The sequence below is a fragment of the Peromyscus maniculatus genome, chromosome X (assembly GCF_049852395.1).
Source record: "Peromyscus maniculatus bairdii isolate BWxNUB_F1_BW_parent chromosome X, HU_Pman_BW_mat_3.1, whole genome shotgun sequence".
NCBI classification, from domain to species: Eukaryota; Metazoa; Chordata; class Mammalia; order Rodentia; family Cricetidae; genus Peromyscus; species Peromyscus maniculatus.
Window position 1 is genome coordinate 38,127,062 of NC_134875.1, and position 24,308 is coordinate 38,151,369.

At 44.8% G+C, this 24,308-nt stretch overlaps 1 protein-coding gene across 3 annotated transcripts; it reads left to right on the forward strand.

Moving 5' to 3' along the window:
* Positions 1–86: 86 nt before the first annotated feature.
* Positions 87–24,270, forward strand: Akap14 (A-kinase anchoring protein 14). Of its 3 annotated transcripts, none has more exons than XM_042268785.2 (6): positions 87–186; positions 11,372–12,260; positions 12,351–12,442; positions 15,883–16,086; positions 23,228–23,280; positions 24,070–24,270. In XM_042268785.2, the coding sequence occupies exons 2-6, from the start codon at positions 11,378–11,380 to the stop codon at positions 24,161–24,163; spliced, it is 1,326 nt and encodes a 441-aa protein (XP_042124719.1). In that variant the 5' UTR covers positions 87–186; positions 11,372–11,377; the 3' UTR covers positions 24,164–24,270. The 3 variants fall into 3 exon arrangements, with proteins under 3 accessions (XP_042124719.1, XP_006993679.1, XP_015842596.1); XM_006993617.4 differs by lacking the exon at positions 87–186 and adding an exon at positions 5,744–5,828; XM_015987110.3 differs by lacking the exons at positions 87–186; positions 15,883–16,086 and adding an exon at positions 5,744–5,828.
* Positions 24,271–24,308: the final 38 nt, after the last annotated feature.

The following is a 24,308-nucleotide window of genomic DNA, read 5'->3' on the forward strand; positions in this document are numbered from 1 at the left end:
TTCGCGGCGCCGCTTCCGCGCCGATATTCCCGAGAGCAAGCGTTACGCGGCGGCGGCGGCGGCGGCGGCGGCGGCGGCGGCGGCGCCCGGCCCGGGGCCAGGGACCCGGCTTCTCTCACAGCTCTTCTGGCCTCCGCGACAACAAAAACAATCCCCGCCTCCGCCGCCACCAGCTGGAGCGGGAGCGTGAGTGTAATTCTTACCTGATAATAGTTCTTATTGTATATAGTTTTACTGTGTTAGAGCTAAAACCTTCTCTTTTTATTTAGACAAAAAGGGGAAATAACAATATTACGATGCAGGGAGTTAGGTCTCTGTATGGTTCCATAATGGATGGTTTGAAAATGGAAAAATTAAGTGAAGGGATAATCACCTTAGCTGGGATTGACATGTCAATTATAATCATTATCAGTTTGGTAATTCATGTTTTTTCCTTAAAAAAGCTGTTTGATATCCATGCCAAATACAAAAAAATGACTAGTAAGATACAATCCTTAGAAAGGCCTACTAATGAAACTAAGAAAAATATTCACACACAGAGGAGTTTATGGAGTAGAATTTACCATACCATTGCATTATGAAACTGAAGAGGAGCTGCCCAATTCTCTGTCACTTCTCTGATCATTCAGGTTCTTGCCCCGATATCAGACTCCTGAGTTTTTATTGATAAAGAATAATTAAATAAATGTTTCACATGGTGATGTCCAGGCCCAGGCTGCTGCTGTTAAAGTCATGTCTGGTACCACAGCCAGGGTCTGTGTCGCCATCCATGTTGCCACCAAAGGCCACAAGAATTCCCAGTATCTGGGGCTGCCACTGGTGTCCAAGAACTGTGCTGCCACCAGAGCCATGCTGATCTTGGTGGCCTATGCTGCCACCCAGGGCCATGGTGTCATCCAGGCTCAAGCTGCTGGCCCTACTGCAGCCAGGGTCTATGTTGATGTTCACGGCTCCTGTTGCCATGAGGGCCATGCAGATTCCCAGGGTCTGGACAACCACCTGGAACCATGATGGTGTCCAAAGATGGAGCTACCCCTGGGGCCATGCTGATCTGGGTGGCCTGCACTGCCACCTGGGGCCATGATGACATCCAGACCTGAGCTGCTGCAAAAGACCATGTCTGGGTCCATGGTCCAATGGCAGCCAGGGTCTGTGTTGAAGTACGTGGCCTATGTGGCAACAAGGGGCCATGAGGAGGCCCTGGATCTGGGACACAACCTGTGGCCTTGTTGTAGTTTAGGGGCCATGCTTCAGCCAGAGACATATAGGTCAGATCAGAGTGGCCTGTGGGCCATGGTGGCCTCCGGGCCAGGGCTTTAGCTGGGGGCCATGTCTGGGTCTGTGGCCCTACTGAAGCCAGGGTCTATGTTGATGTCCGTGGCTCCTGTTGCCATCAAGGACTCTGCAGATTTCTGGGGTCTGGTCTGCCACCTGGAACTGTGTTGGTTTCTGAGGACCAAGCTACCACAGGGGCCATGCCGGTCTGTGGCCCACGCCATCACCTGGGGCCATGATGACATCCAGACCCAGGCTGCTGCTAAGGACCATGTCTGGGTCCACAGTCCTACTACACCCAGCATCTGTGTTGAAGTTCATGGCCCATGTTGCCACCCAGTGCCATGTGGATGCCCGGGGTGAGGTCAGCCACCTGAGTTCATGTTGGTGGCTGAGAGACATGCTGCAACTGGTGCCATGCAGATCTGAGTGGCCTGCACTGCTACTCAAAGCCATGGTGACATTCAGGCCAGAGCTGCTGCTGGGGGCCATGTCTGGGTCTGTGGCCCTACTGCAGCCAGGGTCTATGTTGATATCCAAGGTTCTTGTTAGCATTGAAGGCCATGAGGATGTCTGAGATCATGGGCCACAAAGCCACTGGCACTGTGCCAATCTGAGTGGCCTGCACTGCCACCTGGGGCCATGGTGACATCGAGACCCGGCTGATGCTGAGGACCATTCTAGGTCTGTGGTCCCACCGCAGCCAGAGTCTTTGTTGCCGCCGAGGGTTATAGGAAAGTGCTTCAAGGAGGAGCCAAGATGTCATCTAGCCCCAAGCTGCTGCCAAGAGCCATGTCTGTTCTATGGTCCTACTGCAGCTGGGGTCTGTGTTGAGGTCTGTGGCCCATGTTGCCCCAAGGGGCCATGGAAACCATGTGTGATGGAATCAGAGGGCCGTGCTAAGTAGACCCTGCCCTTCGCAGGCCCTGGGAAAGCTGACCCTGCCCCTCATTAGACACTTCAGCAAATGCTGGCCCCCAACCCTCATGATGGGTCGGGGAGAGCTGACCCTGATGGCTTGAGTGTAAGGGAGCTGGCTCCGCCCCTCGCCTGAGGGGGCAGCCCTGGTGGCCTGGAATGACCAGCTCAACTACCACCCAAGCTCACAGCCAGGCCTGGGGTTGGCCCACCCTAACATCTACCCCATCTAGGACCTGCTGGAGCTCATGAAGGGACTGGTTCTGTGAAACAATAACCACGGGATCTCTGTGACTCAGAGCAGCCGCAGGATATCCAAGAAGACTTTCACTGAGGGTCCAGTGATGATAGTATACCAGAAACCAGAGGCCTTGAACCTGACCAATGACTTATTGCAATAAACATTTGCAAGTAAAGCTGATTGGACAACACCTCGGCTCCCAATGCCACCAGGACAAATGAAGAGGTGTTGGAGAGGCAGGAAAGATAGAAGAGTTTTGGTTGGTTGGTTGGTTGGTTGGTTGGTTGGTTTTTGTTGTTGTTGTTTGTTTATTTTTTTGTTTTTTTCTTTTTGTTTTTTTGCTTGTTTTGATTTGATATTTTGGTTTGATTTTTTTTTAATTTTTGTTTGGGAGGTCCACTTCAGGGATGAGGAGAGGATATGGAAGGACTGGGAGGTGACTGGAATTGGGGTGCATTAATAAAAATATTTTTAAAAATATCACTACAGGGCTGGAGAGATGGCTCAGAGGTTAAGAACACTGGCTGTTCTTCCAGAGGTCCTGAGTTCAATTCCCAGCACCCACATGGTGGCTCACAACCATCTGTAATGAGATCTGGCTCCCTCTTCTGGCCTGCGGGGATACATACAAACAGAACATTGTATACATAATAAATAAAAAAAATAAAATAAAAATATCACTACAATAGGGTTGGAGAGATGGCTCAGCAGTTGAGAGTGTTTATTGCTTTTGCAGAGGACCCGGTTTCCGTTCCTAGCACCCACACAGCAACTCACAACAGTCTGTAACTCCAAATCCAGGGGCTCCAGCACATTCTCCTGGAATCCATGGACAGGAAGCACACATGTAGGACACATACATCCAGGCAAAACACCTATACACATAAAGCAGAGGCAGGCAGATATCTGTGAGTTCAAGGCCAACCTGGTCTATATAGCAAGTTCCAGGCCAGGCAGGGCTAACATAGTGAAAACCCAAAAAAACAAAACAAATCCAACAACTTATGCTGTGGGATGTTAATGTATGTCCTGTGGGAGCCCTTCTTGGGTTCCTTGTGGCGTTACCCAGCAGGTTTGCATAGAGGATGATTAGGACCATGGGCCTGAGTGCAGGTGTCTGAGATGGTCTGCACTTGGCTGTACTGGGGGATGGTCTCTATGTCAAGTTGCTCTGATTGGTCGATAAATAAAACCTGATTGGTCGTGGCTAGGCAGGAAGTATAGGCGGGACTAACAGAGGAGAAATAAAAGAACAGGAAGGCAGAAGGAGACGCTGCCAGCCACCGCCAGGACAAGCAGCATGTGAAGATGCTGGTAAGCCACGAGCCGCGTGGCAAGGTATAGATTTGTAGAAATACGTTACTTTAAGATATAAGAACAGTTAACAAGAAGCCTGCCACAGCCATACAGTTTGTAAGCAATATAAGTCTCTGTGTTTACTTGGTTGGGTCTGAGCGGCTGTGGGACTGGCGGGTGACAGAGATTTGTCCTGACTGTGGGCAAGGCCGGAAAACTCTAGCTACAAACTTATTCAGGGCTAAGGATGCAACTCAGTTGGCAGTATTCTTGCCACCATGCTTGAAGCCCCGGTGTGACGATGCACATTGGTAATTCCATGACTTAGAAGGTGACAGAAGGAGGTCATCCTCTGCTACATAGCAAGTTCACATCCAGCCTGGAATACATGAGTCTCTGCTTGGGTTGCGGGGGGGGGGGGGGGGGGATGACAGAAGGAGAGGGAGAGAGATTGAGAGACAGGATAGAAGGAGGGACAAAAGGAAACCTATTCAAAGTTGAGCACAATGATGCACTCAGGAGACTGAGGCATGAGTTTGAGGCCAGCATGGGCTCTATAGAAAGACATTGTCTGAAAAACAACAAAACTTTGTATTCTAAGCCATGATCATCTTTATTTTGTAGACAAGAAATGGAGAAAAGCTGGACGGTGGTGGCACACACCTTTAATCCCAGCACTTGGGAGACAGAGGCAGGTGGATCTCTGAGTTCGAGGCCAGCCTAGTCTACAAAGTGAGTTCCAGGGCAGCAAGATCTGTTTCACAGAGAAATCCTGTCTTGAAAAAGAAAAAAGAAAGAAAGAAATGGAGAGAGAAAAGCACAAAGCAAACTGTCTCTGAGTCTGTACAGATAATCATTGTTCTACTCTCTTGTCCTCAATGCACAAAAGACGTCTTTCAGAATAGTCAAGCATATAAAGAGGTCCTAACCTCAGAATGTGCACATGAGAAGGGGAGATTGTAGTCAATGATATCAGACAGTTCTGTGTGGTGATATATTGTGTACCCTCATAAAATTTGCCTGAAGATTGGAGAGACAAAGGAACAAGCCACTGCCATGTCTTGCCTCTAGGACTCCTCAGCCTGAAAAAGCCTCTTGTTCCTGTCTCCTCATGCCTTATATGCCTTTCTCTACCCAGCCATCACTTCCTGGGATTAAAGGTATGTGCGCTTCCCAAGCAAAGACATGAGATCTCAAGTACTGGGATTAAAGGTGTGTGCCACCACTGCCTGGCTTTGTTTCTCTCCTAGACTGAGTCAATCTCATGTAGTCCAGAGTAGCTTTGAACTCACAGAGATCCAGACAGATCTCTACCTCCTGAGGGCTATTATTAAAAGAGTATGTCGCCAGGCGGTGGTGGCGCACGCCTTTAATCCCAGCACTCGGGAGGCAGAGCCAGGCGGATCTCTGTGAGTTCGAGGCCAGCCTGGGCTACCAAGTGAGTTCCAGGAAAGGCGCAAAGCTACACAAGAGAAACCCTGTCTCGAAAAACCAAAAAAAAAAAAAAAGAGTGTGTCACCAGTACCTGGCATCTGTGTTTAATCTAGTGGCTTGTTCTGTTCTCTGATCTTCACACAAATTTTATTAGGGTACACAATATATCCCCACAGTTCTGAGTGTGAGCTTCGGGCAATTTGCATGACATCCTCTGTGCTTCACTTCATTCAAATATAACATGAAACACTGATACCTACCTGATACCATTGCAAGAAATAGACAGCTTGATGTTATGCAGTGACCTGCACAGCATGCAAATGCCCAGTGCTTCTTGGCTGAGGAATGTCACATCACCAGTCCTCCAGGCACAGCCCTGCAGGCTCATCTCCCAGGAAGAAGCTAGGCTTACCTCACACAGCTTACTTCTGTTACTGAGGTAAATGGCAGGTGGAACAGGTGTCCTCTTTCCCTCCTCTTGCTTTCTTCTCTTTTATTGACAGGGGCACATGGGCTTAGTTTCCCATTGTTGTTAAGTGCCACCGTTGCTATGGCAGCGTTTGTAAACATTCTCTTTAGGAACCTTGGGGCAGAGCACTGAGAGACTGCTAAGGCTTCCCTAGCTACCTCTGCTACTGCTTCAAACAAGAATCTGCTTGTTTAGGTACTGGGCTTTCTTTGCAATGGGGGAGGCCTCAAATGGGACCTGCCGTGGTTCTATTAATCACCCAGACCTCAAAGACGCCATTGGAAGGGACACCGAAGGATGATGTGTGTCCATAGATGGGTGAAGTCACAAAACTTCCTTCCTTCTTTGCTTCCTCGGACCCTCCCTTTCTGGTTTGCTGATGTTGTTTTGGAGAGAGGGGTCTATGGAACCCAGGCTGCTTTCAAACTTGGTATGCAGCCAAAAATTGCTTTGGGAAGACTCTGTGTCTTCCAGTAGACAGTCCTGTTTGCCACCAGCTGTAGTATGAGGAAAACTGAGGTGGAGGTGAACTGAGTGGAAAATGAAAATATCAAGGTTTAAATGAGCATTAGTCTATAATTATTACAGGGATGCTTAAAGGGTATGCATATTTTTTGATTGATGGTCATGGGAACTTGTGTAGTGTCCACCCTACCTTGGACCAATAATGTTGAAAAAGAAAACAAAGGGTTGTCTTTAACGAATGGGGCTTGCAGTGAGAGTGAGATGACTCAGTGCATAAAGGTGTTCCCCAGGACTCACGTGGTGGAGGGAGAGAACTGGTGATGGTTATTTTTACTCTTTTGGGGGGCCCGTCACCCAGCTCCCAAATAAATCACACACAGAGACATACTTAATTATAAATGCCTGGCCTTAGTTTGGCTTGTTTCTTGCCAGCTTTCCTTGTTATCCCATCTACCTTTTGCCTCTGGGCTTTTCTTTTTCTATTTCTGTATACCTTTCTTTGTTTCTTACTCCGTGGTTTGCTGTATAGCTGGATGTCCCTAGAGTCCTCCTCCTTCTCTGGCTACTTCTTCCTCCCAGATTTCTCCTTCTATTTATACTCTCTGCCTGCCAGTCCCACCTATCCTTTCTCCTGCCTCACTATTGGCCATTCAGCTTTTTATAAGACCATCAGGTGTTTAGACAGGCAAAGTAACACAGCTTCACAGAGTTAAACAAATGCAACATAAACAAAAGTAACACACCTTAAAATAATATTCTACAACTTCTGCAAGTTGTCCTCTGACCTCCACGTGTGTGCTGGGGTACCCATACTTCTCCCAGTTGAGGAAATAAATGCAAAAATATAAATTAAAAAGGAGGCTTGCGCCGGGCGGTGGTGGTGCACACCTTTAGTCCCAGCACTCGGGAGGCAGAGCCAGGAGGATCTCTGTGAGTTCGAGGCCAGCCTGGGCTACCAAGTGAGTTCCAGGAAAGGCACAAAGCTACACAGAGAAACCCTGTCTCGAAAAACCAAAAAAAAAAAAAAAAAAAAAAAAAGGAGGCTTGCAGAAAGAAGGAACACGTTCTGGACTAGAGGAAAATGAGAGCAGATCCCTGGAAACCTCTTTTTCGGCTATATCAGCTGGTTCAAAACTGCCTGTAACTCTAGTTCCAGGGGATCCAACCCTCTTCTAGTTTCCACAGGCTCCTGAACAGACCCAGTACACTTACATACACTCAGTCAAGGCATACACACATAAACTGAAATAAATAAACATTTTTTAAAGTTAGTGTACTATTAGCTGGGCAGTGGTGGTGCACACCTTTAATCCCAGCACTCGGGAGGCAGAGGCAGGTAGATCTCTGTGAGTCTGAGACCAGCCTGAGCTACAGAGTGAGTTCCAGGACAGCCAAGGATACCAAAGAAACCCTGTCTCAAAAAAAAAAAAAGTTAGCATACTAAAATTAGGATAGTTGGTCAAGGAAATACAAACATGTGGCCACAGTAGAGAGAGACGGAGTTCAGCTTGCTGAGGCTTGTAGGAGTTGGAGAGAACCAGACTGAGAAGTTGTGTAAGACAGCAGCCCTAAGAAGCTAGATGCTTCTCCAGGCAGCCAGTCACAGGTGCCCCACAAGGGGGCGGGGCATCAGGGAATGTAGTTTCTCTTTCACACATCTGTCAGCAAGCTCTTCCTAGTGTGTGTCCTCCCTAGGATACTAGAGAGCCATTTCATGTGGTCTATTCCAGTCGGCCTTCCAGTGAAGCAGGAGATAGAGGAGAGTGGATGTGGACAGTAGCAGTGTCCATCTCATTCATAGGGTTGTGGTAGTTAAGTGAAACATGGCACATTAAATATCGCAAAATTGGGAGCTTTATTTGTAGAAAAGTAAAGAGCTCAGTTTGGAAAGACATCTACTACCATCCCATCCTTCCATGTAAAGGTTTGCTGGCAAGGAGGCTGGGTGTTGTACACCTAATCAAGCAAGTGGATGAATCTTTATGAGTCCAAGGCCATTCTGAACTCCAGGCCAGCCAAGGCTACAGAATAAGACCCCAGCCTCAAAAAAAAAAAAAAAAAAAAAAAAAAAAAAAAAAAAAAAAAAGCTTGCCTGAAAGAAATAATTCACAGGCTAGAAATGATTTCTCAGAACTGAAGAGTTTTAATCAGTAGCAAGGAAAGTGAGCCCAAGCCTCAAAGGGAATGATGTAAAAAGGGAAAAAAAAAAAAAGAACAAAGAACTCTCGATGGACACATCCCTATTATGTGATAGACACCTGTCCACAATCCCGAGAAAGCCAAGGTTCAATTATTGCTGAAGGTATCAATAGATGCTGAAGGCTGCCAAGACAATTGTGTAGCTTGATCTGCTTGGGGGACCCCCTGGTGGTAGAATCAGATTCCATCCCTGGTGCATGAGCAGGCTTTTTGCAGCCCACTACTTATGATGAGACACCTCATGCAGCCTTGAGGCTGGGGGAAGGGCTTGGATTTGCCTCTACTGGATGTGCCTCCCCATGGGAGGCCTTGCCTTCTTGTGGGGGGGAGTGGGGGGTGGATTGGGAGGGGGAGGCTGGGAGGGGTGGGAGGAGGAAAGAGGGGGATCTTTGATTGGTGTGTAAAATGAATAAAAATTTTTTCTTAAAAAAATAAAAATAAGCTGGAGAGATGGCTCAGAGGTTAAGAGCACTACTTGTTCTTCCAAAGGTCCTGAGTTCAATTCCCAGCAACCACATGGTGGCTCATAACCATCTGTACTGAGATCTGGTGCCCTCTTCTGGCCTGCAGGGATATGTGCAGGCAGAACACTGTATATATAATAAATAAATAAATAAATCTTAAAAAAAGATTAATAACCATGTTTTAAAAAAAATAAAAATAAAAATAAAATATAGATGCTGAAGGTATTTGAAAAAGTCAAGCTGCCTTTATGATTTTTTAAAGTCTTCTTCAAACAGGAACAAAAATTTTCCATTTTTTAATTTTATGTGTATGGGTGTTTTGCCTGCAAGTGTCTGTGTACCACATGTGTGCCTGGTGCCTGCAGAGACCAGAAGAGGGCATCAGATCCCTTGGAACTAGAGTTACAGGCAGTTATAAGCTGCCATGTGGGTGCTGGGAATCAAACTCTTGTCCTCTGGAAGAGCAGCCAGTGCTCTTAACCATTCAGCCATCTCTCCAGCTCCGCTCACTTTCTTTTTAAAGGCAGAGTGTCGGTATGTAGCGCAAGATGGCCTCCAACTGACAATTCTCCTGCCTCAGCCTTTCAAATACTAGGACAGGCATATGCCATATCACAATGCCCAGCTCAAATATTCTCTCTCTCTCTCTCTCTCTCTCTCTCTCTCTCTCTCTCTCTCTCTCTCTCTCTCTCTTTCTCTCTCAGTCTCATGTAGCTCAGGATGGCCTTAAATCTCCCATGTAGCTTCTGATCCCCTTGCCTCTCATTCCCAGGTGGGATTACAGGTGTGCATGTAGTTCCACACCTGGCTTATCCATATTCTTTGTTTGGCGGGTGTGGGGGGCCATCCTACCCCCACTTTCCCCCAAGGTACTCTTGAGCAGAAGCAGCAGCAAATATTAGATAGAAATTTAGAGGGGAGAGAAACAGAAAACACAGGACAGCCTCGAGAGGGCCTGGATCCCAATCCATGGGACCCCGGCTGTCTCTGCCAAAGGGCTTTTAAAGGAATGCCAAGGGGTGGAGCAAAAGACCTCCCCCAGCACAGCCAAGTGCAGACCATGGCACTCAGGCCCGTGGTCCAATCATCCTTTTATACAGGCCTGCTGGGTAAAGCCACGAGGAAACCTCAATGGGCTCCAACAGGTGCGGTGGGGAGGGGGGCAGTCTTGTTATGCAGCCCTTGTCTAACCTAACATACACTATGTAGCCCAGGCTAGCCTTGAGCTTGCAGCAATCCTCCTGTCTCCCAAATGCTAAGATGACAGACATTTGCCACTATTCCCAGTTTCAAATCTCAGACCATAAGCCAGCAGAAAGCAGTGCCCACTGAATCCAGATACAAAGGAGGATACTCATCACCTTGACTTCCATTTACCATTTTTGAAAGGGTTAACAAAAGCTAATAAACACAACAACACATATGTTCAGGTAAAGAGATGGTAAAAATAATAGTTTCTTTGAGATAATAGAATTATATACCTGGAAAACTCAAGATGGGAACACCTTGCTGCCATGGCTCTTGATTCAATACATTCGCGGGCGTGCGGGCGTGTGTGTGTGTGTGTGTGTGTGTGTGTGTGTGTGTGTGTGTGTGAGAGAGAGAGAGAGAGAGAGAGAGAGAGAGAGAGAGAGAGAGAGAGAGTGTGTGTGTGTGTGTGTGTGTGTTGCTAGAGATGGACTCCAAGCCTTCCCAAGGCTAGATGAGTGGTCTATTACTGGAATACATTTCTATTATCTCAATTCACAACTTAAAAAAAAGTTCATGCTGGGGCTGGAAAGATAGCTCAGTGGTTAAGAGCACATACTGCTCTTCCAGAGGACCCAAGTTTGGTTCCCAGCACCCACATCAAGTGACTTACAACTACTCATAACCACAGGTCTAGGGCAATCTAAAGCCTTCCTTTGGCATTTCTAGGCACCTGTGTCCACATGCACAAACACACATTCATATATTTAAAAATAAAAAATGGAATCTTAAAAAATAATCACGTATCCTTTGTTGCTCAAAGCATGGACTGGGTCATTTAGAGCCAGTATTTGAAGTTAGTATTCAAGGAAGCTAGGAATTTCTCTACTACATTTTTATTTAAGTCTTCTCAGTTTGAACAATGGAATATCCTTGGTTTTGAGGAAAGGTCCATCTCAGCAAGCAAATAAAAAATGGTCAGCAGTAAGTAAGGTCCAACTCCCTTTATCCCTAGTCTCTTCTCAAGAGGCAGCCAGTGTTGCCTGAGTGTTTTGATCCTCCAGCGAACAGGATATAGGGGTTGGAGAGATGACTCAGTGTTTTACGGCACTTGTTGCTCTTATGGAAGACCCGGGTTAGATACGCAGCATCCACATGGTGGCATGCAACTGTCAGTAACTCCAGGTACAGGGGATCCGATGCCCTCTTCTAATCCCTACAGGCACCAGGCATACACTTGGTGCACAGACATGCAAGCAAGCAAAACATTCACGCACATAAATAAATAACTCTAAAAACATTTTTCTAAAAAGAGAGTGTGTACATATGTGAGTGTGTTTGTGCCCTGTAACCCTGCACACATAGAATCAATTCTTGAGGTTGTTGGTTTTTGTTTTTTGTTTTGTTTTTTTTTTAATCCAGGCAAAAATGAATAACAAAAAAAAGCTCCCAGCCCCGAAGGGGAAGATTGTGGAGAAAGCTAGCACAGCCAAGACAAAAAAACCGGACGTTCCAGATCCCAAGAATGTTGCTACAGCGTCAAAAGACAGTAAGACCCTGGCGGACCCAAAGAAGCCTGCGACAGAGCAGAAAGAGAAAAAGACTGTGACTATCATTACAGATCCGCAGGAGAAAAAGAGTGTGGCCGAGCCCAAAGAAAAGAAGACTGTGACGATCTCAGATCCCAAAGACAAGGCGAAAGACAAGAGGATGGTGACATTTGTGACGGACCTAAAAGACAAGAGGATTGTGACAGACACAAGAGAAAACAAGATTATGTCAATAGAGACGAAAGAAAAGGTGGTTGTGCCCGTCGTGCCCGAAGTAAAAGAAAAGAAGATTGCGCCGCCGGTGGAACCGAAAGAGAGCCCAAAGGTGGTTGTGCCCGTCGTGCCCGTCGTGCCCGTGGTGCCAGTTGTTGCCCCCGTTGTGCCCGTTGCCGCGCCAGTTGTGCCCGTCGTGCCAGTTGTGCCCGTCGTGCCAGTTGCGCCCGTTGTGCCCGTCGTGCCCGCTGTGCCGGAAGTGAAAGAGAAGATCCCGGTGCCAAAGGTGAAAGAGAAGAAGGAAGTGCCACCTGTGCGGGAGCTAAAGAAACACAAAGCTTTGCACGTCGTACCGGAGACAAAAAAGAAGAAGGCTGTGCCCGAGGCCAAAGAGAAGGCACCCCCGGTCGAAGTGAAAGAGAAGAAAGTTGTGCCAGAGGTCAAAGAGAAAAGGCTTGTGGTAGTAGAACAAGTAGACGACGAGACGAGCGAGCTAGCTCGGACTATAGCTGAGAGCGTCGTGGCTGCAGCTGTCGAATTCGTGGAAGGTAAGCTTGTGGTTTATTTGCCTAAAGGATTGTCTCATTACTGTAACAGCACGGCACCAGGCAACTAACACACCCATGCCTTGTTTGCAGAAGCTAGAAACCCCATCAAGAACATCAAGTGGATCTCTCATGGGGAATTCACGGTAGAAAAGGGTCGGAAGCAAATTGAGGAGTTTATTTCAGTAAGTGACTTTGATCCCTCCAGTTTGGTACTCCAGGGTGTGAGCAATAACATCAACAAACAAACAAACAAACAAACAAGTCCTCCATTGTTCAAAAGTCTGACGTCATGAAAACCAAAGGGGTGGTGTCAAAGACACCTAGAATAAGTAAACATAATTTTTTTTCTAGTGAGTTCCAAAATTGAAAAGTTTTACTTACTTGTTTTATATTTTTAATGGAAGCATTCTACACCCTTCAGGTAATATTCTTTATAAGTGATCTTTTTATTTTATGTGTACTAGTGTTTGTTCCTGCATGTATGTATGTGCACCGTGTGAGTGTGCTTGGTGCCTGTGGAGGCTGGAAGAGAGTGTCAGATGGCCCGGAACTGGAGTTAGAGGTGACTATGAGTTGCCATGTAGATGCTGAGAATTAGACCCAGGATCTCTGAAAGAGTAGCCAGCATTCTTAGTAAGCCATCTCTCCAGCCCTACTTTAATCTTTTGAGACAGGCTCTCACTATGTAGCCCAAGCTAGCTTGGAATTTGCTATGTAGATTAGGCTGACCTCAAACACACAGAGATCCATCTGCTGGGATTAAAAGGGTGCACCGCTTCCCTAGCCAGTAAGCATTTTTAACCACTCAACTATCTCTCCAGCCCCATGGTAGGACAATCTTTGAAAGAGAAAAGTGCAGCCATATTGCTTCGCATCTGTATCATCCTAACTGTACATTTCCCAAGGAAATTCCACTTAAATACTTTGTCCATGCTGCCCTATTCAGGGGGGGGGGGGCGAGCCGGCCTAAGGAGAGAGAAGCATCTCTAAAATAGCTTCCTCCAACAATGTTAGCATGTTCGTGTTAACAGAGGGGATGTGGACGGGTCAACTATCTTTATGTTCATACATAGTACTGGAGACTGAACTGACAGCATTGCCTGCACTACGAATGCTCCTATTGCTGAGATACTTTCTCCACGCACGATCAACAGTCTTTGCCAATGATGTGCATGCCCATCAATCCTCTTCCCACCTTGTGTCTGGCTCTGACTCTTTCAGGTGGCTTGTGGGCAGTAGAAGCACAGCTTCTTTGCATTATGAGTAGGGTAGATAAAGGAGAATGGCTTGAAATCCCTTCTCATATACTTTTTCTGAAGGGAGATTCCTTGAAATTGGAAGTGAGCCCTAGCCCAGTCCAAGCCTATAGTTCCAAGGGCAGTTTCCAAGGTCCTGGCCACTATAGGCAGGTGGTCCTGGGAGAACGTAGGAAAGGCTGACTTCTCGCCCACTAGGCACCATGCACAGTTTCCAGTAGGAAGGGCATCTAGAGCACTCTGGGAATGAGTGCTGAAACTGATGATTGAACATCCTGAAAAAAAGTCATATCTGGTTTTTAATCCAGACTGTGGGAATTTGTTTTGTTTTTGTTTTTTGAGACATGGTTTTCCTGTGTAGCCCTGGCCGTCCTGGAACTTACTCTATGGACTCGGCTGTCCTTGAACTCACGGAGATCTGCCTGCCTCTGCCTCTGCCTCCCAAGTGCTGGGATTAAAGGCATGGGCCACCACAGCCCAGCTTAGATCGTGGGAAATCTTACCTAACACAATGAGACATTCTCACTTTCTTTGGCCTTCAGAGCTAAGCTTGTAGGTTTGAAGCCAGGCTTGAGGAAAGTAGCCCTGGCTTCACAGTACGGGGTGGTCAGGAGAAATGAGGTTGAGGAAAACACAGGATAGATAGGAGGTTGCTGCCCAGGGTCTGGTGAGCACTAACAAAAGCTAAAGTGGAATAGTGGTACCAGGATCCGAGAGGAGTGGAGAGATGGAGAGCCACAGTAGGAGAGGGCACACAGGAATGAAAATTAATGCAATATTATGCAGGACCAAAAGGACTGAATGAACAATATGCTCGTTTATATGCCTATGTGGAATTGCTAACCTTTTTGTTATTTCTTAGGATCTGTCCAACTTGTACCTTTTTTTTTTTTTCTGAGAAAGGGTGTCTCACTGGTTGGTCTGGAGCTCACCAACTATGCCAGACTTTCTGACAGGATTTGCCTGTCTCTGCCTCCGCAGCACCACGGATGGCAATGTTTGTTTGTTTGTTTGTTTGTTTGTTTGTTTGTTTTCAAGACAGGGTTTCTCTGTGTAGTCCTGGTTGTCCTAGAACTCACTCTGTAGACCAGGCTGGCCTCGAACTCACAGAGATCCCCATACATGGCCTTTTAAGTGGGTGCTGGGAATTGAACCCAGGTCTTCATGCTTACACAGCAGGCACATTCCTGACTGAAATATCTCCCCAGCCTTCCTCCCCTTTTTGAGACAGAGACTTATGTAGCTCAGACTGGCCTGGAATGGTAGTTGAGGATGACTGAACTCCCAATCTACTCCCCTTCACCTCCTAGGGGCTGGGGCTACAGTCCTATATCACTGTACCTGACTCTGAATGGATACTGATGATGTCAGTGGTATAGTTCATTTCAGTTGGCCATTCCCATTGTGACTGCAAAAACAGGTTCAGACAGAGGAGCTACCCCAAGGTCTTCAGTTTAATATCTGCACACTGACTCTTTCAGCCAGGTGTGGTGACACATACCAGTAATCCCAGCACTTGGAAGGAGGAGTAGAACTCTTGAGTTTGAGGCCAGCCTGGACTATATAGTGAGACCCTGACTCAGAGTCAAGAAGACCCATGCTGGGAATCAAACCCAAGGCCTTACACACATGAGACAAACACTCTGCTACTGAGCTGCACCTCCCCACCCCCAGCCTCCCTTTTGAGGGCATGTGAATAACCCCGTTGCCTGACTTATTCCTCTTCTGGGCTTATTTTACGTTTATACTTTATTATTGTGTGAGTAGGAGGTGGGGTCATGCACATGCCACAGTGTACATGTAGAGAGGTCAGAAGACAACCTTGTGGAGTTAGTTCATATCTCCTATCTCTACATGGATCCTGGGGGTTGAACTCAAGTCTTTAGGCTTGCATAGCAAGTGCCTTTACTGAGAAATCTCCCCCAGAACTTTGCCCTTCTTCTCTAAACCACATATCACAACAAATGAAATAAGTCCAAATTTACAGATACTTGAAATTGGGTTCATTACCTTCTAGTCGTCTATGTAGGTCTCCTGGGGTAATCTAAGCAAAACAGCTATTCCAATCACTAATTATTCTCCAATTTAGCCCCACACTTGCCTCCCAAGTGAGGATGTGAAGTGTGGTATGTCCATACACACCTTAACCCTTGCCTCATTCTGCTTCCACCACAGTCCAAAGCTCATCTCAAATGTTTTACATTCTCAGATTATTCCATCTCTCCTCTACTGTGGGAATAATTGAGTGCTGCTCCTAGGTTGAATCAAAATTAAACAAAAATGTTAAGAATTCAGAATCTGTAACCTTGACTGTTATGTATCACCTTTGCTGAACTGAACTGATTCTGCTTTTCTTTCTTGGTGAGGTTTCTCTAAATCCATCGAAAAAGACTTCAGGGTTTCAAAATCGCTGGGTGTACTATGCAGATTTTATTGAGAAGAGAGACTTAGTTCATTCCTTCCACTATATCTACCGTGTGTGCTGGAGTGCCCCCACGGCTGTAAGACCCTTGGCAAGAGTCAGTGCTTTCGCCTACTTTACCATCAAGTTCAACAAGAGCAAACCTCCGGTAAGCTCTTTTTTTGTTTGTTCGTTTGCATCCTGGTCCCTTCAGTGAGGATTCAGCAATGATGACATCTTTAGTCATGGGCATCATCAACTCCCCGCCCCCACATTGCAAAACATTGGGTTTTCATGGGGACAGGTTCTGATCTTTAACTACTTAGATAGCCAAGGATGGCCCTGAAATCCTGATCCTCCTGCCTCAGCCTCCCCAGTGCTGAGATCACAGGCTGTGTACCACCATGCTCGCTCTAGCAAATTCAAGCCATTTGTTTATTTACTTATTTATTTACATGGTGCTGAGGATTAAACTCAGGGCCTTGTATGTGCTAGGCAGTTACTCTGCATTGAGCTATATCTCCAGCACATCTTACTTGGTCCAGCTACAGCACTTAATGATGATCACTCTGTCCTCCACAACACTTTGTATCTCCTGGGGTGCCTTGTGCCTCTCTCACCATTCCTTCGCAGCATGTACTGGTGTGCCTGCTGCACACGAACAACTTCATGGTGAAATGTCCCAATACCCAGTCCCATTCTCTGTACTTATTTTATCCAGTCATATGGCTTTAACTCTGGCCCAGAGCTGAGTATGTAGATGCATGCCTAGTCCCACCTGCTCAGGAGGCTGAAGTGGGAGGATCATTTGAATTCACATACCATCCTGAGCAACAGCACGATCTACATTTCAAACATAAGCAAAACCTCAAGTTAGGCACAGTGGTGCACGGTTTTCTCTTAGCACTCCAGTCAGGAGGTTGAGAATCACTTGAACTCAAGAGTTTATTGCAGGGTTGGAGAGGTAGTTCAGCAGATAAGAGCGCTTGCTGCCCTTGCTGAGTTTGGTTCCCAGGACCCAAGTCACAGGGATCATAACTACTCCAGCTCCATAAGATCTAAGACCTCTAGTGATATAGAAATGTATTACATAGAAATGATAGGATAAAAAGGTAGATTATTGAATCTACTCTGAAAAGAAAAAAGGAAGGATATGGATATGATAAGATAAAAAGTTCGATTATTGAATCTACTTTTAAAAAGCAACTACTAGTTTTAAATATTTTACATTGGATTGGGTTTTTCTATATTGTATACAAATTTTTTATATTGATACAAATTTGAGATTATTTTGTTAGAACATACTGTACATATACTTCTAATCTTATTTAAGGTATTGTACCTATACAGTTCATTTAACAAGTAATGCAAATTGCTAGTCCTTGAAAGTTATAATTACCAACTAATTAAGATCTGAAGAGGTGCAGGTTAGTAGTTAGTCATCTAAATAAAATAAAATTTGTAGTCATATTAGGTATGTTTTCAAGGTCAAACAGATATATTTTAGATAGGCCATCTTCAAACACTTCAGAGATCTACAGAATATGGCATTTAAGATGTTTTAATAACACAGATTCTTTTTTTATGACAATGAGACATGTCTGCTCCTGGCAGCACCAATCTACTTCAGAGAAAATGATGGGCATTGAAAAAAACTCCATATGGAGTTTCTTTGTGGCAAAAGCTAGCCACTGGGCAAGAAAATGTCCTTACCTCAACTGCTGACAGTATGCTGTCTAAATGGACAAGCAGGACACAAAAGAAAGGAGTGCCTGCCGAATCTTGCCAAGACAAAGTTGGACAGCCCTTCAAAAAACCCTACTTCACAGATGAATCTGTCAAATATGCTAGGCCTGTAGGCTGGAGATGGATGCCCCAACATTGCAGAGGAATCTTGGGTAACTGTCCAGGCAGCCAGCTGTTTCTGTCATTTCTCACATTTTTTGGAAGTCACTTGTTTGTACTTCCTGCTTACTCAGTTAATATTATTTCCTTCTTGAGTCTCTGAGGAAGTTTGAAGATTAGATAGTTATAGTTTTCCTTGTTAACAAATTTGAAAAGAAACTCACCAAAGAGGTATAAAGTGTGTAAGTTTGAAAAACATCTAAAGATAGTTTTGGTTGGTAATACAAGTTAGGATAGAAAATGAATTAGGTACACTTTGAACTCACCAAAATAGGATAAATAATGGAGTATTTTCTCTGAATTTGTCAAATTTTATGGAATGTATATTGTTAATGTAATTCTTTTTTTTTTTTTTTTTTTTGGTTTTTCGAGACAGGGTTTCTCTGTATAGCTTTGCGCCTTTCCTGGAACTCACTTGGTAGCCCAGGCTAGCCTCGAACTCACAGAGATCCGCCTGCCTCTGCCTCCCGAGTGCTGGGATTAAAGGCGTGCGCCACCACCGCCCGGCTGTTAATGTAATTCTTGACTGTATATATTATATATACTTATTGTATGTAGTTTTTCTTATATTATTATATTATATTTCTTTTATTATTTAGAAAGGGGAAATGTGGTGATATATTGGGTATAAATTCTAATAAAATTTGCCTGAAGATCAGAAAACAGAACAAACCACTAGATTAAAAATAGATGCCAGGCAATGGTGGCACACACCTTTAACCCCAGTACTTGGGAGTCACACGCTTTTAATCCCAGCACTTGAGATCTCACACATTTAATCCAAGTATTTGGGAAGCACACACACCATTAATCCCAGCACTAGGAAGGAAGTGATGGCTGGGCAGAGAAAGGTATATAAAGCGTGAGGAGACAGGAACTGAAGCTTTTTCAGGCTGAGGAGTCCTAGAGGTAAGAGGTAGCTGTGGCTTATTCCTTTATCTTTCTGATCTTTCAGCATTTACCCCAATAGCTGGCTTAGGGATTTTTATTAAAAGACCAATTTAGGATTCACACTACACTCTAGCTTCTGGATATTCATAAGCATATACCTCCCTACACACACACACACACACACACACACACACACACACACACACACACAAATTTAAAAATAAAATCCAGGGCTGGCTCTGTGGTTAAGAGCACTAGCTGCTCTTGCACAGGACCTGGGTTAGATTCCTAGCATCCAGATGGCAGCTCACAACTATCTGTAACTCCAGTCCAGGCACATGAGTGGGTGCACAAACATACATGCAGGCAAAACACTCATACATGTAGCACAAATCTTTAGAAGGTCTTATTAATAAAAACAAACCTGGGAGCCAGATATTGGGGTGAATGCTGAAAGATCAGAGAGTCTGAACAAACCACAGCTAACCTCACCTTGCCAACTTCTCAGCCGATCCTGTTTCCTCAAACTGGAAGCCTCTGAGTCCTCATCTGAATGGATCTCAGCTGAACTGTTGCTCAAAGCTTAAAAGCCTAAAAGCCTAGTTCCTGGTCCTCATGCCTTATATACCTTTTGGCTTCCTGCCATCACTTCCTGGGAATAAAGGCATGTGTCTTTCCCAAGCAAGATATGAGATCTCAAGTGCTGGAGTTAAAGGTGTATGCTACCACACCTGGCTGTGTTCCTAGTGTGGCCTTGAACTCACAGAGATCCAGACAGATCTCTGCCTCCCAAGTGATAGGATTAAAGTTGTGTGTGCCACCATTTTCTTCCCTCTATGTCTATCTAGTAGCTGTTCTGTTCTCTGACCCCCAGATAAGTTTATTAGGATACACAACATATCAACCACATTTCCCCTTTTTTTCTAAAATAAAGTTATAAGAAAAAGCATATACAATATATATAGTCAAGAATTACATTAACAATGTCTAGTCCATTATCATTTGACAAATTCAGATAAAAATTTTCATTACTTATCCTATTTAAAACAAGTAGTTCCTTTTAAAAAATAGATTCAATGATCTATCTTTTTATCTTATCATATCCACATACACATAAATAATAAAATAAAAAGGAAAGAAACTTTAAAAAATATTTATACCTAGAAAAGAACTTTTTTGAAAAGTGTTTATACCCAGCTTTGGTGACATAGTATGATTCCTTCAGCTCAAAAATAAGAAAAATTAATATCACTTAGACCATATGATTTCCAAATCTCTAGCATATTTTGAGAGTTAACAAACGTCTCACTTACTCTTTTTAACACTGATTTTGTTGCTGTACTTCTGGAGGTTGAACTTGGACCTTGGAATGCTAAGCAAGTGCTTGACCACTGAGCTGCCTCCCCAGCCCTGGAACTGAATGTTTGATTTCCCCATCCCACATCTAACCCACTCCAAGTCTTTGCCTCTGAGTTGATGCCTCTTCCTTGACTCTTCTCTTTCCCTTAAACCATTAAGAAAAGACAGACATACAGGATCCCACATCCTTCCCCACTGCCTCCCCCCCCCCTCAGGATTATTTCAATAGCTTAACTGGTCTCTCTCCTTCCGTCCTTGCCCACATGTAGTAGCCAGCTAGACTGGGCCCTTTAAAGTAAATTTCCGTCAGTCCTGTGTTTCAAGATTTATTTTTATTATGTGTGTGTGCATATGTGTGTGTATGTACATATGAGTGCAGCTAACATGCAGAGGCCAAAAAGGATTTCGGATACCCTGGATCTGGAGTTTCAGCAGTCTGTAAGCTGCCTACCATGGGTCCTCTGGAGGAGCACTTTAACTGTTGAGCCACCTCTCCAGCCGCCAGTCCTTTGTTTAAAATGTCCCCCAAGTAGTTATGGAACTTCAAAGTGCATGGAAATTACTAGAAAATCTTGTTAAATGAAGATTCTGATTTAGTAGGTCTGGGTAGGTCTGGAGATGATACATTTTTGGGGTTTTGAGTTTTGGTTTTTTGGAGACAGGGTTTCTCTGTGTGGTTCTTCTGGCCCAGGTTGGCCTCCAGAGATCCACAGGCCTCTGGCTGCTTTGTGAGTGCTAGGATTAAGGACGTAGGCTACCACCACCCAGCTGAGATAATGCATTCTTAACAAACTCCTAGGTAATCCTGACAGCGCACACCTAGAGGCTTATGTCTGAATAACAATGGCCTATGAGCTATATTTAGTATCTATTAGCATATATGTATGTCTTTATGTGTATACATATATATATATATGTGCTCTTTCTGCTTTACTACCCCCTTTCCTCTTTATTCTGCTTCTGCCACTCTGATCTTGCTATTCCTCCAGTAAACCCGAAACGTGCATTGCCTGTTCCCTCCTCTCTACTGCTTTCCCCTTCCCCTTCTTTTCTTCCTTCCTGTCTTTTTTCCTTTTTTTATGTGTCAGGGTTTCATATAGTCCAACTCGATATGCAGTTGAGGATGGTCTTGAAATTCTGATCCTCACTCACTCTGTAGCCCAGGCTGGCCTCAAGCTCACAGAGATCCGCCTGGCTCTGCATCCCGAGTGCTGGATTTAAAGGCATACACCACCACCGCCTGGCTGATGGAAAATTTCTTATGAATCATTTATGCATTATTTCAGGAGTATTGCTTCTAAGACCCCCAAGGAAAGTACTGAACACACTACCCCTCCCACTTTTAGGGAGATATCCTTATCTACTTGAAGGTCTTCCTCACGCCCTGAAGATTGTGACACACATAAAGAAGACGGAGGTCTCTTTATGAGGCTGTGAGACATTCTTGAAATATCCATTCCCGTACTTACTCAGGAACAAGATAATCAAAAGGTACACTCAAAAAGGTCAACAAGATTCGGTGGGCTAGAGGAGCTGGCCACAGTTCAGATTGCAAGCCTCTTCCCACTGTACACTCCAATTATGTAGCATATACAGTAACAAAGCTAGATTAGCTGAAGTTACCATGTCAGAATTTGAATAGTAAGTGCAGCAGCTTTGGCCTGAGGATTTTTCTTGGCACTCTGACCTTTAAGAGTTAATAATCCACTGCTTGGGACATGGCAATATGTGTGGGCTGGCTTGAGGATTTTGTTTTGGTCTAGCATCCTTGAAGCAATCGAAGCTACCAGCCTGAGAACAAGCTGTCATATGCCTCTAGATTCATAAAAATTGGGTTATGGGTTAATGAGTAAAAATGATAAGTCTGTTCATCAATGATGTCAAAACTTGAGGGAAAATGATTGGAAATGATAACTCTGTTCTGTCATAATTTACCAATGATGACTAAAAAATGAACAAGAAAAAGTGAAACACATGTCCAAACACAAAAATAATGTGATCTATGTTTTGGAACAACATGAATGTATCCCTACTTACTAAATTTTGTATAAATAAAAAAACACTCTTGCTGCTAGTCCGTCAGGCTGCAAGATTCTCCCCCTGCCCCCCCCCCCCAAATTCTGATCCTCCTGCCTCTACATCCCGAGTGCTGGGATGACAAGCATGTGTCACTATGCTCAATTTATGTGACACTGGTTTAATACATGCTAGAAAAGTATTCTACCAACCGAGCTACATCCCCAAACCCTCCCCACTTTTTGAGACAGAGTCTTGCTATGTAGCCCTGGCTGACACTGAACTCACTTGGTAGACCAGGCTTGCCTCAAACTTGTGACAATCCTTCTGCCTCTACCTCGAGAGTACTGAGATTACAGACAGGTGCCATCATGCCGGGCTTCTTTTCCTTTTTAGTCAGGGTCTTACTATTGTAGCTATTGATCCTCCTGCCTCAGCAGGTATGTCCCACCAGTACAGGTAACATAGCAAAACCCCTGCTTCAGTGAAAATTGCCCAACCTTGTTCATCTGTTATTTCCTTCTGGTTCCATTCCTAAGAGGTGAGAGGCACAGCTGACTAACCTGGAGTATGGAAAGAAGACAACAAAACTAAACCTCGATATAAAAACACTCCACAAGGGGCTGGAGAGATGGCTCAGCGGTTAGGAGCACTGGCTGCTCTTCCAGAGGTCCTGAGTTCAATTCCCAGCAACCACATGGTGGCTCACAACCATCTATAATGAGATCTAGTGCCCTCTTCTGGCCTGCAGGGATACATGCAGCCAGAACACTATATACACAATAAATAAATAAATATTTAAAAATTTAAAAGAAAAAAAAAACACTCCACAAGCACGGCCCCTCCCCCTGCCTGCCAACAAAAGTAATAAAGAGGGCAAAAGACCGAATCGTGCTCTTACTGAGAAACACACACCTCCAGCAATTGTCTCCAATCCTTCGGTGTAGCTTAAGGTATCTGTGAGCAAAAACATCTTTGGCAGAATCAGGTTGAAGTGACACAGAACCAATTCACGGACTCCCAGTTACTAAAGAAGATGGGTCCTGAAAATGCAAATATGTACTTGTGGATAAGGGAAGAGTGGGAGAATTAAGCGTCGGTGTGCTGCTCCAGGCTTAATATTTGTCCTTCTCTCTTAGGATATGCCTGTTGAAGTCTCGTATGTCTTTGAGAATTCAGGACTAATTCAAAGGTAACTAAAATCTGGAGGCGAAGGTTGTCACATTCTAGGAACCCAGCAGGCCCACGGCCACAGACAGTTCATGTAGGGCTCACCTCACCTTTGACCACTTACCCCACAGTGTGGGCTGAAAGTAAGAGTCTAGCATTAGTCTCGAAAATTGTTTTCCTGTAATTAGAAACTTAAGGATTAGTTGATAGAACAAAGTAGGGCAAAGTGAGTCATGTCTGTTATTTCTCCAGAAACTTTAAAGCTTGAGTGTGTGTGTGTGTGTGTGTGTGTGTGTGTGTGTGTGTGTGTGTGTGTGTGTATATGTGTGTGTGTTGCTGGGTATCAAGCCCAGGGCCTTGCACACACTAGGCAGGTGTACTCTACCACTGAGCTACAGCCCTAGCCCTCTTCAGAAAAACTTCAGAATTATACTGAATTTACTATGATTAATAATCCCTTTCAGGCATTGTAATTCATGCCTATAACCCCAGCACTTGGGAGGCTGAGGCAGGAGAATTGCTGTAAGTTTCAGACTTGTCTGGACTATAGAGTGAAATCGTGCTTCAGGACCCCCTTCCAATAAAGATCCACAGGAAACTCACACTGAATTTGCTCACATGTAGCAACCCCTATTACTGCATTACAGCTCTCTAAAAGCCTTTTTACATAGGTTTAAAGGACAGTAAGGAATGGAGCTAGAACCCTGCCAGAATCTTGCTCACTGGGAATGTAAGGAGGGAATTCCTGCCTCAACGTTTTGCTTGATTATAAAAACTTTGTGGGCATGTGTGTTTTTCCCTTCCTCTACAGACCAGGAAGTATTCGATTTCGAGAACAATGGCTGAGGGACATCACTGAAACCAAACAAATTTTGTTGGAGTCGATCCCTTTTAAAGTTGTCTGATTCTTGTGTCACATTTGAGGACTCCTTTAACAATCAATACATTAAAAATATGAAACAGCACATCAAACCACATAATATTTATTGAATAATAAACTTGTAGTACACAACCCAACTGTGTTTTTGCTTTTATTCATTATCCATTCTG